Source organism: Lycorma delicatula, chromosome 10 (genome assembly GCF_047948215.1).
Source record: "Lycorma delicatula isolate Av1 chromosome 10, ASM4794821v1, whole genome shotgun sequence".
NCBI classification, from domain to species: Eukaryota; Metazoa; Arthropoda; class Insecta; order Hemiptera; family Fulgoridae; genus Lycorma; species Lycorma delicatula.
Window position 1 is genome coordinate 75,202,805 of NC_134464.1, and position 20,663 is coordinate 75,223,467.

The following is a 20,663-nucleotide window of genomic DNA, read 5'->3' on the forward strand; positions in this document are numbered from 1 at the left end:
TACATATATATTTCACTGAATTTATTAAACCTTTTCAGATTCATATTATTCCTCTGTTCTATTAAATTCTAATAAAATAAACCACTTAATACAGAACACTGCGATTAAACATACTTTACCTTAATTTTACTAAGAAAGTACTTTCACGGGATCAAGCATCCTCAGTTATGATTGAAATGCGGGATCCTGACAAAGTACTTTTATGGTGAAATTAAGGTAAAATATGTCTTATCTCGATATTCTGTACTAGATGGTTTATTTTAACAGAATATATATATATATACACATATATTTTTTTTTCCTTTTTTGAGAATTCAAATAATTCATTAACATAGTGACCAACTGTGCTAATAAAATTTCATATTAAAAAAGAAATAGGTGAAATAAAACAAATAACAATATTTAATGGTTTTGATGATAAATCATAAAAAGAATTTATAATAGAATAAAAGATACCATGATATTTATACAAAAGTACAACAGCAAGAAAATAACACAAAGATTAATAATGGTTTTTACATAAAATACAATTACACAAATAAAATAATTTAAAAAATTACTAACATATATGATAAAAATAAATATAAAAAAGCATATGAACAACATAACCACATTATGAAATATCTAAAAAATAACAATAAAATTAATACAGAGGATTTAAGAGGAATATAAAAAAATTAAATGCAATGAATGTAATAACATTTATATCAGTAAAACCAACATGTCATTCAAAAAAAGATTTACCACATATTACACAGCTCAAAAACAAAAACAGAGGTTTATTTATAATACCTTTTCAACTAATCCAAAATCCACAAACTATAAAAAACAATTTATTTTAATGTAATTATAGAATTAAATACCAACACGATGCAGGATCCCATGAAAATCGATTCTTGGAAATTAATACGGTTAAGTTTAACCTATCTATTTACCATGTTTTGGTGGTTTAAATTTCATTTAATACATACATTCACTCTCTTTTTGAAAGTCTATTTATCTTTTTTACTTCACTTAATTACCAATATAATTATTACATTGATCAAACTGTATTAACAATTAAATTTTACTAAAAGATATTTTGGTACTTTCTGGTTAAACGGAGGCCACTTGTTTTAAGAAGGAAGAATGATGTTTTAAAAACTCAAACATGTACACACAGTATAGGCTTTCAGTATAGGAAACAAACAGCTTCTTCCTGAGCTTTGGGCAAATTCCAAATCAACACACAGTCACTCATTTCACTAGTAAACGTACACTACAAACAATAGGTAGAAACAACACAGAAACAATGCAGCGACAGTACCAGATAGCAATAATGATAACCCATTGTTGCCGCACGAAGCATTGACCTTGGCCCAACTAACTTGACCTTGACCACGATAAGCATCAATCTATTAAGAAAAATATTTTCTTCAACACAGATAGCAAATGAACCTCAACCTAACAGTCGTAGCGGGCTGTGTTAGGATGGCCTCTGTTTAATCAGAAAGTATTGATATTTTAATAACACTCGCCAAATTTTCAAAAATAATGCTTTCATGAATAAATCACACCTTCAGTTTTTCCAATATTTCATAAATTGCACATTATTTTACAATTAACCATATTAATAATGCTAAATATATATATATATATATTTTTTTTTTAACTGTCCTAGCATGGTCATCACCATTGTAGGAATGATTGTTTTTTCTTATACCTATTTACTATTTTTAAAACAGTTCTGCCAACTGAAGCAATCCTCATATTTTATCTAAAATTCATTAATTTGTATTTACTTCTACATTTGAAAATAAAGATATTTCTCACATAATGCATGTCCACACACAGATTAAGAAATAAATACATTCAAACATGTCTGATGATTGTATAATATTTTAAATTAGCAGAAGTGTTTCAATAACAATGTTACATACTTATATATATATCCTAAACAGCATGAATGTACTTTTCACACAAAACTCTTCCATGATTATACTGAATTTTCAATGCGATATAGTGCATAAATGAACTGGCTAATTCAACCTTTTTGGTAGGTTACATCCATAACTTTCCATATACTTAAGTAACTGAACACTGAGAGTACTTAGTAAATAACTTATGCAGTCACCAACTTTTAGAGTAAAGAATATTAAATTGCTTACCTTGATCATGGTAACATTACTGGGACCAATACCATTGTCTTTTAAACTGGCATCGTTTTCTAATTCTTTTTCAGCGATTTCAATTTTTTTTCTTAATTCAGTGCATTCTTTCTGTAAAGAAATAGCCCATGATGAAACTTGATATTTTCTAATAAGTGTTCGCACCATTAATCTAAGTTTAGCATATATGGAACAAAGTTGAGTGTTTACTCAATAGCAAGATAGTAAATTATCGTAATATTCAGTTCCTGTTGTAGACTGATTACATCCTAAATAATTTATTCTTCCTATTGCTAAATCCTTCAGAAATAGTACTAGTAAAGAAGAAATGTTTCAGCTACCAGCCTATCACGTATTCTATTAGCTGATGGAGTAGTTGCTTTTTTACTGGAATTCAATGGGGCGTGGATATACCTCTTGTTGGGCTGTTGAGGGTTTTTTTTTGCTATCCAAGCGTTATATAAGAAACTTAACTATTGGCTGAAGTACCAATTAGGAAAAGCAAGGTTTCTTACTAATCAATCTCAATGAACATTATAAATGTTCACAAGTAAAAATATTGATGTATTTACACTACTGCAGTACCAATTTCTAAAGACAGTTTCAATAACTTAAATTTTCAACACAAACCTCAAAACAGATACAAATAGCAAGAGAGTGGTGGATACAAGGTAACAATGGATTTCTTGTTCAATGTGATCTCAAGTACCATTTCACTTGGCCTGAAAGCAAACGACCAGTAGCTACAATCTGTATTAACTGATAGAAAAAATTGATATATTTATAAATCATGAAAACATTTAGAAATATTGAGTGCATAACCAGATAAACTTTGATAAGTGCACATGGAATAGTGTAATGTGGATTGATTCACAAATCCACAAAACACAATGAAACTAGTCAAGAGGTTAAAATTTCTAGTATTACGAATTATTATCAAAGATTAATTTGAAATTATTACACAATTTCCATAGTGTTCTGGTAACTCTCTGCTGAAAGTGGCAAGGTTACCAGAATTGTACAACTTTTTCTGGCAAAGCCTACTAACAATATACAAGATTGTGCCAGTCACTTGACAACTGTTTACAAAAATACTGAATTTATTTTATTTTATTTATTACAGATAATAGTTACAGTTTTATTTTATGTTCAAAATGTTTTCCAAATTCATTAATACAATTTTACAGTCTTTTGGGAACATTGTTACACACTCTACGGCAAAGTTTTCTATCATTTCCAAATCATTGAATGCATTGTAAATGTAATCTTTCAGTTCATCAATAGTATGAGGCTTTCTAGAATAAACAGACTCCTTGGTGACACTCCATACAAAAAAATCCATTGGCTTCAATATCTGGTGAACATGGAAGCATATCGATATCTGCCCGTCGACCAATCACTCGTCTGCCAAATGCTTCATTCAAATAATCATGGAATACAGTGGCGTAATTTTGTGGGGCGCCATCATATTGGAAGTAAATTTCTTGAATGTTTTCAGCACATGAGTCCTGGTACCATATAATTTTTTAGCATGTCTATTTATCTCCTGTCACTGTTCCTTCAGAAAAGTATGGTCCGAGTACGCCAAAAGAAGATATTGCCCCCCAAACACTCACACCTGGTTGACTGAGTTGTTGCTCTAACAAAAGATGTTGGTTTTCAGTATGCCAGTAAGTGCAGTTATGTTTATTAACTTGTCCACTTAACTTAAAATTGGCCTCATCAAAGCACATAATTTTAATGAATAACTCCGGATCTTGTTTCTGTTCATTAAGCATAAATTCATAAAACTGAAGATGTCGATCTGGGTCATCTTCAAGTAGCTCATGAAGTAAGCATGGAATGTAGACTTTAAAGTTATGTTTGTGTAACATTCTTTGTACGGACCTTCTGACAACTCCAGCTCAGAACCTAATCATCTTGTTGATTTTCGTGGACTTTGGATCACTTGAACAATTCACTTTCCTCTGTTGTGATTTTTTGGGCGACCAGATCTTGGTACATACATAACAGATCCATGTTGTTCAAATTTATCTCATCGTATGTCGTACATTGTTTGTTTAAAGGGAGGTTTGATGTAAAATTTCTACCCCACTCATTAAATAACTGCAGTAGCACCACTATTATAAAAAGTTTTTAAAGCAAAAATCCTTTGTTCTATTGTTAACATCGTTACAACTACTCAACACAGAAAAACAAATCTGATACTACAGCTCACGTCAATACAGATACAGAGCTATAGTTAGTTGTGTTTATCATTGTATTGCCAACTTGACACAGCTAAATTATTAACATTTCGTAATACCAATATAATGGACTAAAATTATTGTATACTACATTTTGCTATAGTTAAATTTCTTTTTTTTTTACAATCTTTTTGCTGTTTATAAATTTTTTTATCTAGTGTCAAGTGATTTTGTGCTATGTACATTCTATTTGATTTAGACAAAATTAAAAATTTATATGTCATTACATTTACAACTGAATTATATAAAAACCTTTTTTACAGTAATTTTTTTTTAGGAAATAAGAATATGTTGATCATATATCTGGAGGCAGAAACAAATATTTAAAATAAGATAACTTGTTAAATCAAGCCTGGCAACTAATATCAGAACTGTAATGTTACCACCACAGGCATAATTACTAGTTGTATTAGCAACATATTTGCTACTATTACAATTAATTGTATTTTTTAAATTAAATTCTGAATTAATTTTCATATTATTTTCTTAAATCTTACTATTACCTTTCTTGTGTCTTTTTCTTAAGTCTTTACCTTTTTTTTTTATGAATATTCTACTGTTTTTATTAGTGAACTTGTAAATTTAATTATTTTTTGAAACTGTGCAGTTATGCACGTAAACTTATTTAAATCAATATAGTATAGTTTACTAACCTCAAGTGTTTCTCGTTGTTGTGTACCCATTATCTCCATTATGCTAGATGAACTGCTATTCATCTTATGTTGATTATTACCAGTCGTTTCCTTACGAATTACACTTTTATCTAAATCACTGGAATTAGAAATTTGTTTAAATTTACTCAACAAACCTTTCCTTTTCTTAAATTTATGATCAACTGGTTCTGAATTTTCTATTTCATTAACAGAAATATCCCCTTTACTTTCAGATTCCACATTTTCAACTAAAGTTATACCACCTTCCTTGCTCTTAGCTGATCTATCAACAAATATATTATCTGATAATGACTTCTGGATATCGGAACTTTCAATAATACTTTTGGAAATGTTTTCTTTACATTTTACTGCAGGACTTTTATAACTGCTAAACTCTCTTTGACAAAATGTAATTTTATTTCTATTAGCCAAAATACTTTCATTAATAACAGTATTAGAATCATTACTAATATCGAGAATTGGTTCATTTACACCACAATCTTTTTCATTAGTAATCTGTGGTGGAATTTGTGATATTGACTTCAATCCATCAAAATTGGAATCAAACATATCACTAATTAATTTTTCATTAATTCCAGAATTTTCTTTTTTATTTAAATCAACATCGTCAAAAATATCAACATCCGTCATCAACGAGGGAGTAGTCTGTGGACTAACACCATTTTGACAATTATATTTAACAGAAGATGTTTGTACTGATGTTGAAGAACATAATTTTTTTTTAGGTGGATACAAAGTTTGAATGCTACCAATATTTTGGCTTCCTACACCTATATCCACTAATTCAATATTACTTTTATTCCTATAAAAAAAAAAAAAAAACAAGGAACTGTGTTGAAATTAAGTAATTAATAAAAGCAATTGTTCATCACTAAAATTTGAAAAGCTTTATCAATAAAAAAAAAGTTACAAGAAAACAGGCACAGAAACAATAAAACAATGGCAAAAAACTTCAAAAAAAAATTTCAATCTGATGGTAAAGATATCAGGATTAAAAAAAAAAAATTTAGTCAGTACTATCTTAATTAATCCTGCATAAGACAGCTGTTCTCTGGAAATATTGTGAGAATGATTATCTCTACATTCTGAAAGGGGTCTAATTATATAATTTTTTTTTTGTGGACGAAAAATGCTTCGGCATTATCATTGCCCAGAATAAAATTTTACAGAAGCAAGAAAAATAAATAGCTAAAAAAACTAGAACTACCTTAAAAACGAAAAAAATTGAACAAAATGTTACAACTAATATCACAGCTAAAATTTCTTTTTAAAAAGCACTTAAAACTAATATCACAGCTGTAAAACTAAAAACGTAAAGTTTAACTAAAATAAAAAGAATTTAATAAAGCCCAAGAGGGATGTAAAGGCGCCCAACTCGACAAATGGGAAGACTAAAAAATTAACATAAAAAACCAAACCAAGGTTAAAAACTAAAGTATAAAAAACTAAAACTTAACAACTAATAACAGATAGAATATCACTAAAAAAACTTAAACTAATATCACCAAAAAAAATTAAATATTATCACAGATAAAAAAGAAATAAAAGCACCTGGTCCAAAACTTCTATATAATTACCTAGGATTTGATAAATGTTCCTGGGAAATTTTAATTTAGAACACAAAGCCGCAACAAATGCAATCCACAAGGATGTGCTACAGTCAAATGGCACTTGCATCATACACATATTGGTACATTTACATTTGACATTAGATATCCCTGTGTGACTCTGGAATGGCCTAACCGCAATCGACAAAGGATTACTTCTTCTCGATGGAGTTTTCTGAAAAAAGAGTACCATGGCAAATAGTGTTTTTAATGTATTGGAGTTTATTATCCACTGTGGCAGTCCAGTCACCTTGTCACTTTCCTCAGAGAGCATGTTTTACACAACTGATAAAATCACATGAAGTAACACGATTGGTGAAAGAAGGCTGACTACATGCATCTTTAGCAGCAGAATCTGCGCTTTTATTGACCACAATTCCTACCTGGCTAGGGATCCAGCAGAAACTCACTTGTATGTTATGATGGTTCAACTCAGACGATTGCATTATAGATTTTGGTGACCAAAGGATGTCTGAAGTAAATAATTAATTATTTAATTATATTCTTAATTAATTCTTAATCAACTTCTTAATTATATTCTGAGTATGGCTGTTTGTCTTGCGGTGTTTGAAGCAAACTACAACCAAGAGTACTTTGTCTTCTCTCAACATCGATCTCTTTTCCTTATCCTCGATCCTACCCCTTATTATTTTGAATGGGTTTAAATTAGATCTTAACAAATCCATGTTGAGGATGCAAGGACCTGTGGATCCAGTAAGTTCTTGATGCACAAAAACCCCAAATGACTAAAATGTCTTAATGAAGTCAGCTCCCTGGAGCTGGAGGAAGGAATTTATGTATAATATTATGTATTTATAATATTATGTATTTAGAAGGAAGTCCAACTTCCTTCTAAATACATAATAGTAGGTGTCCCAACACAATATTTAAAAGGAAAAAAAACATTTTCTGAATGTAAAATAAAATCAATTATCATAATATGTTCATTCATTATCATTATTTACTGGCAGAGCCTACAGAATTTTTTTAGAAAAACAAAGAATAAAAATTAAAAAAATTTTGAGAAAAGTCCACAATCGAAAGTTACAAATTCTGTAAAACTAGAGTAACAAATGAAATATTTAACTTTTTTTTTTAAAAAGTAAAATCAAATAAGATCTATATCATGTTTTCCTATTTATAATTAGTAAAACAAAGAAACTGTTAGAAGAAAAAAAAATTAAAAAAGCTGTAGTTATAGGAGATAAAGATACTAAAATTGCTACAAAAAAACCTTTATTTTTCAGGAAATAAAACATAAGCTAAAATACATGAATAAATTAACACTGCAATCAGTACTTGTAATAATAGGAAAATTTTTTAAAACAAAAAATTTAAAACACTAAAGCAAGTTTTAATTGAAAACATTTATGCATTACAGAATTCCATTTTCTCCCCCAAAAATAAATAATTCATGTTATTTTAGGTTTAGTACTAGATTTAAGTTCTATTTCTGTCACTGCCTAATGATTGATTAATTTCATTCTTGAGGCATGAGGAATGTAATAAAAAAATAAAAATCATACAACTTAAAAATAAAAAAATGCTAGTAATAATCACATGTTTTCTTTATGTAAATTATGATTTTTAGACTATTAAAAATTTTCTATTAGTTCTAAGAACTCCAAGATTATTCTTACTGAATAAAAAAGAGAGAATAATAATAATAAAAAATTAAAATAATAATAGGAAAAAAGAAAACTGAAACAAAACAGAAATAATGAATTGCATATTAAAAGAGAATAACATATTACAGCATAAGTTATAATTTGTTATTTAAATAGTATACAAGGTTGGGCAAAGTAAGAAAGGTATCAAAAATTAGACTGATACAAGTAGTAGAAAAAAAAAACAGTAACATATACCAAACAAAGAATTAGGAATTGAAAAGAAAATAGTAAAATGTCTGCATAGTATGTAGTTTTTACAATTTTTTAACTAATCCTTTTTTAAACATCTGTGGTCAAAATCACCTGCTGTGTTTTATTATCACATTTGAAAGTCTCTGGTATAAAAATAATCTGATATGGACACCACATGATTTCCTTGTACACCTATCAAATTACATATACACATCTTTTTAAAATGAAAAGTACATAAAATCTTATTTCATCAATAATTTCTGATATTTTGTTTAATTATTATTGAATTATTATTCATCGTAAACATTTTTTTTACAATCAGAGGTTAGTAATTATTAATAAATCAATACATTTAAATAAAACAAAAAAGGGAGATGGAAGTCTGATTCGAACCGATGTGCCTTCCCTTTAAGATCCAAATATTTCATTTATTAAAATTTTATTTGGCTATAACTCTGGAACCAATGAAAATAAGTACCACTTATGATATATCCTTGAAAAGTTCTCAATGACGGCTTATTACTGCAGTTAAGAAAAAGTCTAAAATTCAATGTTTTTTGGATTTGGCCTTTTTTGGAAACTTTTGGTCCAGTCGATTGCAATCAAAAGGAGAGGTGCACAATTAGATTTACAACAGTCTTAAATCCAAAACTTCAACAACTTATGGCTAATCGTTTTGATTTATGCACGATACATACATATAGACATGCTGAAGAAACTAGTCAAAATGGATTCAGGGATGATCAAAATGTATATTTCCATTGAAATCTGAAATTTTTCGCAATTACAATACTTCCTTGTACTTCATATAAGGAAGTAAAAATGAGTCACTAAACAAGTTTAATTTTGTTTCCTAAAGTACTTCTACAATAAAAATGAAATGTGAGACCATACTTCAAAAATCAAAATTGTAGCAGTCATCGGATTCATTTTTTATTTAAACTTCAAGCATTTCCTTTACGTACCACCAGAAATGATCATAAAATAATGCATAAGCCTATTAATGTAGAAAATACAGGTTTATGACACAATGTTGATAATTTTCTCTTTTTGTTTATAAAGTTTTATATGATCATTAATTTTATCAAAATATAGGGTTCAGACAAATACGAGGTGTGATCAAAAAATACGGTGAATAATTTTTTATTAAAAAAAGTAAAGGTTACATAAAATTCGAAGTAATCTCCTTCAAAGTACTGTCCTTGGCTAGCAATGCACTTATCCCAACGTTGACTCCACGACTGGAGGCATTTCTGGAAGGCATCTCACGGAAGGGCTTTCAGCTGCTCGGTCGTGGCCCTCTCAATGTCAGCAATGGTGTCAAAACGTTTTCCTTAAAGCACAGTTTTAATTTTTGGGAAGAGCCAAAAGTCGCATGGTGCTAAATCCAGTGAGTATGGCGGATGCGGACAGACAGACAGACAGGAACACTTTTTTCAGCCATTGTCATGGCTGAAGAAGGATTGGTCCATTTTTCTGGTTGCTTTCTTCGTACGTCGTTTCGCTTTGAACGGATCCGTACGAGATGTTAAGGTCTTCCGATAGCTCTCGAATAGTCATTCGCCTGTTTGAACGAACCATTGTTTCCACTTTTAGCACATTTTCAACTGTTTTTGAGGTTACTAGACGTCCCACATGCTGCTCGTCTTCAACAAACTCATTTCCGTTTTTAAATCGGTCATACCACTTGTACACAGTCTTTAAAGTTACCACATTATCGCTGTACACCGATTCTAACATTTCGTGAGCTTCTTTGGCACTCTTTTGCAACTTAAAACAAAACTTAATGTTAATGCATTGTTCAAAATCCATGTTGCGCGACAGACACGATAAACACAACCTCACTCTAGCGGCTCTGGCAGCTGACTGGCAAGCTCAAACGTGTTACAACTTGTTCTTGCCTGTCTCAGTTGATTACGCTATTGGACAAATTACAGCATATGGATGTAGCGTGGGCAGTTGCCGCTATAAAAATTTATTCACTGTATTTTTTGATCACACCTCATACATATCGTGACTGCTATTTGAAAAAAAGAGAAACTCCATTTTCAACAATCAATATGAGAGAGATCATTCAAATTATTTCTATTTTTTTAAATTGTCAAGCAAAATCATCAGTTCATTTCATTTGGACTGATTCATGGTTGAATTGATTAAATTATCAAGTATACCATGATAGATCTAAATTAGAAATACAAAATTAAATTATACTTTTACTTATCCTACTTAATATCATAGTTTGAAATACAATTTTCATTTAAGTTAAAATTGCAAAAAAGAATAATGTGTTATTAAATCAAAGGAAATTAAGTATTCAATCCTTTGATTGCCTACTTAATCAATACCCCTCTGTATGTTTAATACCTTTATATAATCAATACTATTAAGTTTGTATACAATCCAGATAAATCAATAACTGACTGGATCTTGGATAAAAGTGGTTAGATTTTGTTCTGTTTTCAGAATGTTATATTGTTTTATTTTTATTTTCTGTTGAAATACTGATGAAATTATATTTTTCTAAAATATAATAATTATATTTTTTTTTAAGTTTTCAAGTCACATCTGAGAAACAAGTGTCTAGATATAAAACCATTATCAATGATAAATAAATAACAATATGTTACTCTCTTTATAAGGCATGTATAGAGCAGAATAAAAGCACTGTCATTCACACAGTATTAGTTAAAAAGATGGAGAATATTATTAATTATTTTAGCCCCTGTAAATTCTGAACATTAAATAATATGAATGGGATTGGCGCAATTAATGTCACATTAAAATGATGCTGAAGAATGAATGAATTTGTAATTATGCATCCAAGGCATATAAAAATAATTTTTTATTTACATCAATGTATTCATGGGTATAATAATAATATAATTGATGAAGTGTAAAATCTATATGGGTACATATTAAAAGTAACATGTTAATAAGTTATTGCGTATTTAAGGCTGCAGCTTATCAATACATCATTCATGAAAAAAGTATATATAACAGGCTGAACTTCTGGGTTATTAATCATTCTGGGTCTAATTAATCAGCAGGAAGGAAACCCTCAATCAAGATTTTTTTTTAATTTTTACATAAAATTATTTTAATTTCTATTTGCTTTAATTCTTGCCCCTGAAATCTTTTACCAAAACTTTACAAGACAGTGGATACATCACAAACAAAAAATTGTCTCTATATGATAGGTTAGAAAACTCCCATTTGAAATTTTAAAAAAACCGTTCTGTGAAAATTACACACATTTCAATTTGCTTTTTAATTCCTCTAGAGGTTGAAGATTTTTCAAACAATAATTTTTTTTTAATTATTAAATTTTTAAATGTCAATTTTTGATAATTTTTTTTCAAATAAAAAAAACTACTAAAAGGAAAGAAGATTTAATGTTTCCTAAATAAATTTTTTTTAAAGTGCATCCTAAGGAAATGCATACCAAAATTTATTTTTTGTCAATAGAGATTGCCCACTGGTAAAATATTTCAAGTGAAAAAATAACAAATGCACAGATTTGAATTTTGAAAACTTCAATATCTACTTAAAATAATTTTTAGTTTTGTTAAAGCAGGTTAAGTTGTCCATGTGTAATCCCACGCAGACAATTAAACAAGACAAACTAAAATTAACAAAGTTGCAAAGAATAAATTTTTTTCTTCTTTAGTTTTGCTCAGAATGCAAAGATAACATAAAAATTAAGTGCATCTTATCAATTCTTGAACTAAATGTAGAAACAGGTAATATGCTTGCTATAAAAATTATTTAAGGAAATACAGTCATAGCAAACTTTTCAATTAGTTGATTATTCAAAAAAGGGATAATTTAATTTTAATAAATGAAATAACAAAATTAAATTCAGTCGCATTCCTAAATTTCACTTGTTTGATTCATATAGCTATTTTTTACAAAACATGATTTACTCATGTTTGCATAAGACACCATGTCTTTTTTTTATTTTTCTGTTCAGCCTCTGGAACCACCGTAAGGTATTATTACTTCAGAGGATGATATGTGTGAATGTAAAAGAAGTGTAGTCTTTACAGTCTCAGATCAACCATTCCTGAGATGCGTGATTAATTGAAACCTAACTGCCAAATTACACCGGTATCCACAACACCATGTCTTATGGACATATTACTGCAAATCAAATTATGTCATCTGGATAAATTTATGACTAAAAGCACCTTCAAATTTTAATAAAGAGTTATTTATAATAGGTAAATGGTTCAGGTCAACAATTCTGGAGTTTTATATGACCATCAGTGCAAATAAATGCACATAAAAACATACACACAGACTCTAATTAATATATAAAAATAAATTTCAGTTGGTTACCTTAAATCTTGTTTGAGATTTCTTTTATGATTAAAAGAAACTAAACAATTTCTATGCTGCTGATTTTCATCAATACTGTCATTATATTCATCAAATTTTCTTTTCTTTCTTTCTTTATTTAAACTACCGCATAAAACAAATTGTACCAGATTATTATTTTTTTGCATACGCTCATGTTGACCAACTAAACTCCCTAACAGTATAAATGGAACATTACAAGACGGTTTATTTTTTAAATCTTCCGCTGCTTTATTTTCAATGCTACCTTTAATATAATCATTATAGACAACAAAAGAAGAATCAACTACCATACATTTTGTAGAATCTGAATCACCCTCCAGAGTAATTTGATTAACTTCATTATTTGTGACAATATCAATATTAACATCATCCTGTTTTTCTACATCACTGATAGAAAGTAAATCATTGTTACAGTCACTACTTTGAATATTTTTATTCCTAATTCTGTTATCTTGGACTTCAAATCCCACTTTTAATGGTTTTTTAAATTCATTACTATTTTTAATATGATCATTAATTGTACTTTGTTTTTTGTCTTTTATTTTCTTATGTTTTTTTGTTAAATAATCTTTAATATTAATTTTTGTTTTATCATTTTTACATTTTTTATTAATAATTTCATTAACATCATTATTATTATCATTCTGTGCTTTATTTTGTTCATTACTTTTTTTTTGTTTATGATTATTCAAAGGTGAACGATGGCTTCCTTTTGGTTGAAAAAGTTTTTCTGAATCTTGTGAAGCTTCATTTGTTGATTGAAAATTTCTTCTATATTCCAAAACTGAAATGAAATAAAAATTTATCTTATAAGAAAAATACACTTAATGAGTATTAATGAAATAAAATACACTTAATGAGTACACTTAATGACTTTAATACACTTAAAAAGTACACCAAAAAATTCTAAATAGTAAATAATTAGTATTAAATGAATTGTCAAAATAACAATGACTAGTTTGCTTTAAGAATGCCAATGATACCTATGGAAAAGTATTAACTGTTTGAACTGGCAGAAGTATTATTTCCACTCATGTACATTCAATAATTAATGAAATCTGTTAAGAGCTTGATGATAAGCAGATGAACAAATCCAGGTACTTGGTACAACAGGTATGAGACTTGTGCCTTGAATTCCTTATACATCTCTTTTTACATCCAACAATTATGAATACGTTTTGTATCTAAAAAAAATATTTATTTTCAAAATTAAGGTGAAAAAAATTTTTTAAATCTGATCGGTAGACCACATGACTTCCTTGTATGCCTATTAAATTACAGATACACATTTATTTTAAAATGAAAAGTACATAAAATTTTATTTCATTAATAACTATTGATATTCTTTCATATAGATTTTTTTTTTTACTGTTATTACTGAATTATCATTTATCACATTTTTTTTTACAGAGGTTAAATAAATTTAAATTACAAAAAAGGAAATGAAGTCTGATTTGAACCGATGTGCCTTCCCCTTGAACAATCTAAATAAATTTAAATTACAAAAAAGTAAATGAAGTCTGATTTGAACCGATGTGCCTTCCCCTTGAACAATCTAAATATTTCATTAATTAAAATTTTATTTGTCCATGACTCTGGAACCAATAAGTATCATTTATGCATCATTGAAAAGCTCTCAATGAAGTCTTATTACTGCAGTTCAGAAAAAGTCTAAAATCCAATTTTTTGGGGATTTTGGTTTTTTAGACACATATGGTTCAGTCAATTGCAATCAAAAGGGAAGGTGCACAACTAGATAAACAATAGTCCTAAATGCAACATTTTAACATCCTACGGCTAATTGTTTTTGAGTTATACATATGTGTATATATGTACGTAAAGACTTCATGCCAAAACTAGTCAAAATGGAATTAGGGATGGTCAAAATGATTATTTCCATTGAAGTCTGAATACTGAAATTTTTCGTGATCACAATACCTTACTTCGTACAAGGAAGTAAAAATGTACAATTTTTTTCATGAATTATAAGCACACTAAAAGATTCTGATGCAATTTGCCACTATATCATGTAAGAGAAACTAAACTAAGCTAGATTATACTAAGCTGAAATTAAATAGAAATGTTATTAATTTAAGATATTGTATAACATAATTTTGTTTGATAAATAACCAGACTTGTTAAAATAATTACCAAAATGGCAGTAGATATATTTCTCAACTATATGGTAAAACATTTACAAAACAAAAATGCTTTGCTGAAATTTTCTGACTCCAGATTCAACCAACAGAAAGTAGCACAGCAATAATTAAGTTTCCTTACTTTCAGTAAATTCATAGAATAAATAATTTGTACAAATTCATACACACAACAGATTTAAAAATTCCTGCGTGTTCTCTGCTAATGATCTTAGTTATTTTTTACTTAGCATTTTATTTTAATTTTTCAAAACTCTGATAAGCTGCATAAATTCATCTAACATAATCATTAATGTTGAACTCTACTGAAAACAAAGTGATTAGAAAAACTGAAATATCTGTAATAAATTCCATAACTAATTAATAAAGAATTTTAAATATGTTTTTTTAATATATTCACAATATATCCTCATTTGACTGTGTTGTAAAAAGGTGATACAAAATGATAGATGCTAACTAAATATATTTGTACAAAATTGATACAGGCCAGTTTTATACAAAATGTAGCTTCTAAAAATTACCACAAAATAACTGAACTTGACCAAGAATGGCTGATATTGCTAGCTGTGTGAAAAGTTACTAACTTAGTAGCTAAGCAATATAAAAATTCATCACCATCATAAAGTTCTAGGGTGTACATATTAACAACCTTCCTCTATTACAGTTTATTCTGTTTCTTTTTTAAACAAAATATTCTGAATTGCCACCAATGAGGATAATTCTTTAGATACTAAAATATTATTACAAAAAAGAAAAAGGGGCCTACATCTAAAAAAAAAAATGTAATATACAGGATTACTAAGAACATTTAGTACAAACTGGTACTGGACTTTGGAATGGAACTGACCATTGTTGTTAACTAAACCTACCAACAAAAGTACACTGACAATGTAAGAATTAAAATAAATGCAGAAAAAATCTACACATATATCTCTGCATGAGGATGTAAACCACATGTAACAATACTTTAAAAAGGGTCATCAATTTTAACCAAAAATGTACGAGGGGTGTTTAGGGCAATCCAGGACCATTAATTTTTAATAAATATAGAACACACTTATGATAGTAAAAAATGCGTTTATTTCTCAATGTAATCCCCTGCTACAATCATACATTTATTCCAGCGTTCACTAGTGCCTGGAAACCTGCAGTCTAGAAAGATTTGTCATTACGTTGAAACCAAGGTAGGACTGAATGCTTCACCTCGTCACTGCCGTTGAAATGCTGGCCTCTCAGGAACAATTTTAAGGGCTCAAACAGGTGAAAATCGCTGGGAGCAAGGACCGAACTGTACGAGGGGATGTGGCAATAACTCCCAGCCAAGATTTTGTAGTGTGCATGTGGTGCATGCAGTCATGCATTGTCCTGCAAAAACAGAACACCTTTAGTGATTGCATCAGGCAGTTTTTTCTTGTAAGCATTGTGCACATCTTGAAGAATTTTACAGTAGTATTCACTGTTAACATTGACATGAATGATGTCATTTTTATCCCAAAAAAACTGAAGCTAAAACTTTGGTGGCTCCAAACCAACTAAACTGGGATTTTCACTCACTGATATACGGCCTTCTTTAAAACGTTTGCACCACTCAAATGTTTTACTGTGACTAACAGTCTATCACTGTTCTGTGAAGGAGCCATGAATAAATCTCACCAGGTTTTACGCCTCTTCATTCATAAGAAATTTCATTACAACATGGTGTTCCACATTTCCATTCACTACAATGGACGCCATGTGCTTTACGATTGTTGTTGTTGTTTAATGTTGCTTCACACCAGTGCACCATGCGGTAATAGCTGGCACATTTTGTGTACAACCAACAGAATGCACAGGAATCTTCATTTACATTCTAGTCTAAGAAAAGTCATGGACTGACATGTACAACCCTTGTAATTCAAATAAAAACAAACAATATTTTAGTTATAAGTCATATAATCCAATGGATTGTCATACACTAATGAATGACACAATGCATAACCAAGGGTATTAATTTAAGTGTGTATCATTCAGCAGCAATGGAAGAATATTTTACCTTATTGTATACAGCTTAAATTAAATTAGTACATTCTGAACCTCCTCTATGAATCATGAGACCTTGCCGTTGGTGAGGGGGCTTGAGTGCTCAGGGATACAGAGTAGCTGGACCGAAGGTGCAACCATATCGGAGAGGTATCTGTTGAGAGCCAGACTAAGGAATGATTCCCATTACAATGTTGTTAGGGGCGTGAGTCACAATGACTTAAATGGCCATATCAACATCACTCAGTCCTCTAAGTACTGCGCAGCTGAAAGCAATGGAAAACTACAGCTGCTTTTTTTCCAAGAAAATGTGGCTCTCTGCAAGCATCAAACCAGTCAAATGACTGAAGACAAAAAACATTCTGAACAAATTTGGCTTACCTTAAACTCAAAGATTGTAAAATTAATTAATATAATCCTGGGTGAAACTGGCTCATCTTCAAATTCAAGTAAGATATTAATCAAAAAATGCCAAGTACAAAATTTTATGATTGACTGAGTAATTCAGGAATTATCCTATCAATGACTAAATTCAACATACTTATTTTACAATTACTCTTTTTTTTTTAATACAAAAATTATTAAGATTTTCATATCCTGAACACACAATTCAAGTAGAAACTATCATTCTTGCTTATTTAGATATGTAATATGGTTTGGTTTCCCATTAGCCTAAATGTTTATTTCACATAACCAATCTACCCACTGAGTATCCAATAATACCCACTCACTTCAACAAATTAGTTCTCTATAAACTAACAAGGATCTCCATTACTTTTATAAGTCTTATTTATCACTGTAATGCACATACATACTTTATAATTAATTAATAAACACAAAATTCACAAATGCACATTACAAAATGCCATAATCAATGTACTAGTTACACATACCACACGCAGTATATACCGCTTAAAACTTATTGAAAAAAAATTAAATCTATAAAACAAAAAAACTCATCAAATAAATGTGAAAAACAACAAAAAATAACTGAAATCAGCATAGAGAAGCATATCTACAATTCCAAGGAATCATTTTACATCGAAATAACACTTAATATCATAAATCTTAAGAAAGGAATCAGTGCAACTTAATCATGACTAAGATAAAAATATTATAGTGTACTTACTATTGTTCCCAGTATCCAAATTAATAGCTGTTATAAGTTCTACTGTTAACTGTAAAAATGTTGAGGTTTTTTCATCGCTTGTTATACTACGATGTGTTAAAGAAGCATTACACAATGGACAAGGTTTCTTTTTACAATCACTTTTTAATACTCTATTGATGCATTTTTTACAAAAAGTATGGCCACAAACAGTTGTCCTTATTGGATCTTCCAACATATCTAAACTGAAAAAATACACAAATTAAAATGTAATATCTTAATGCCAACTGATTTAAAAAGAATAGGGATGTAAATGATTTACTTATGACTAAAGATTCATGATGTAAATTTAAAAAGTGACGAGAAATTATTTGTTCTCTCCAACAAATATGAACTAATGCTAAATTATAGCAGCAGCCTTCCTCTAATTTTTGTACATAAAAAATGAACCTCTAGTAAGTAAAAATGTGAAGTCTGACCTTAAGTTGAACACAGAACCTGCAATGAACAAAAAATTTTATTATTCTGCCACATACGCGCTGACATTAATTGGAATACAAGAGAATGGAAACAAATACACGAAGGACATGGAATGTGAATGAAATAAATAAGTAAACAATAGGGAAAACTAGAGATAATTAAAACAGGTATTACCAAAAACAAGTTGAAAATGAAGTGAGTTGACAAAGTTTGTAATGGGAAGGTCTTAATGCAAATATAGGAGACAAGAGAAATTTGTGGCAGATTCTACTATAAGAGCTACAAATAATTATAAATGTATTCAATCCATCCAAATTACAGTATGGCAAATTTTAAAGGGAATAACCTAGTTGTACATCCTGTATTAGTAGTACAATTATAATGTTTATTGTTTATTTTTTTAATCATAAAAACAGAAAGAATTTTTTTTAAGCAGTTTAATTTTATTTTTCCTGTTTATAATCATTATGATTTGATTTTACTTACACTTTGTTTAAACCTAATATAAGAAATACTACATACAATTATATTATTAATGATATTAAAATAAAAATCAAATAATTACCTACAACAGTAATTAACTTAATTGAAAATAATAATAAAAATATCAATAAGAAATTATATTTCTTGTAGTAAATAATTAATAAAGATGGAAGAAGATTATTCAAGTTAATCAATTTTCTCCTCCTACATTAAAAATTATATTTCTGAAGTAAAGATAATGAAATTTTAAAACAGAGGCTGTAATTATATTTTATTGGTTTTACAGACTTCAATTTTTAATAAAAAAGTATCTTAGCAATCTATAACTTGCAATCTACTGCCTACGATGATAGGTTTCCAAATCTATTTAAGTTACAAACACTAGATGATTCCTACTATTCTGTTAAAAAATAGGATTACTGTAAATATTATTACTTGTATTACTAATATTATTAATATTGGTTACTTATATTATATTATCTGTTATAACAGTGTGTACAAGTAAAAATGACAGAAATTCTATTTTTTGATTGTTGGAAGTTTTCCACCAAATTTCTGTTATTTATGTGAGCAAAGTGAGATATATCAATGTTATGTTTATGTTTAAGCTATTAAAGTAGGTTAAAGATTGGTACTTTTCAAGAAGATCCCTGCAACCAATCTGCAGTTAGTCAGTTGTTAGATGGCGCCACTAAAAGGAGAAAATAAATAAATAGTACATATTTTTACTTTTTAAATACATACATTGTACTGTAATATCATTAAAATAATACAATTATCCTGTATTAATAAAATACAGTATTTTTTTGAGTACAGTAATTTACTATGTAACTTAACAAGAACCTAACCAGTATTTCTGCATTAAATGTGAATCTCAATTTATGCGATTTCATTATAGGCAGAAATTTTCCAGAACGTAAAACCAGCGTAAATTGGAGATGCAGTGTATAATAAATTTATATAAATAGTTAATGCTATAATTATGCACTGAATTATATGAAATTAAACTTGCCTAAAGCACTGAATACTACCGCTGTTACTCATGTTATCAGTAAATGGAAAGATGTCACCTTACCAACAGCCTATGAATTACAATAGATTTGTAGCTCATTTAGTAGAGCTGGCTGATGATATTTTTTTAGATCCTGGGTTCAATTCCCAGATCTGGATTGGCAAATCAGGAATCATGTTTGGAACCCAGGTTTGACTTGGCAAAAAAAGAAATCAATAAAAATTCAATTCCTTATGATAATCTAACTGTTAAATAATGCCATCTATAAGAAGAATAAAATAAAAAGGAGAATTTTTTTTATCACAACAGTAATATCTTATAATACAAGTAATCACATTATAGTTGAAGAACTGAAACTCGGCCGCACAATATAAATACAAGAACAAAAAAGTTTTATATCATCAAACAAATCAACTCAAGACACTAACAATTACAAATTTTAAAAAATTTAGTAAATAACTTGCTACTTATAATAACAGTTCATGTTTATGATCTGTAATAAAGTTAATA

The 20,663-nt window shown here is 28.9% G+C and overlaps 1 protein-coding gene across 5 annotated transcripts in view; it reads right to left on the minus strand.

The window, feature by feature from the left end:
- The window catches only part of LOC142331036 (uncharacterized), a 43,174-nt gene that overhangs the window by 21,559 nt on the left and 952 nt on the right, over nt 1–20,663 (minus strand). For 2 of the 5 annotated variants that reach the window (XM_075376640.1, XM_075376639.1), the window contains exons 2-5: nt 18,200–18,423; nt 12,875–13,679; nt 5,047–5,869; nt 2,148–2,258 (exon numbers count right to left, since the gene is read on the minus strand). In XM_075376640.1, the coding sequence (XP_075232755.1) occupies nt 2,148–2,258; nt 5,047–5,869; nt 12,875–13,679; nt 18,200–18,423 (1,963 nt within the window). The remainder of the gene's footprint in view (nt 1–2,147; nt 2,259–5,046; nt 5,870–12,874; nt 13,680–18,199; nt 18,424–20,663) is intronic. The other 3 variants (XM_075376641.1, XM_075376642.1, XM_075376643.1) reach the window with 3 other exon arrangements.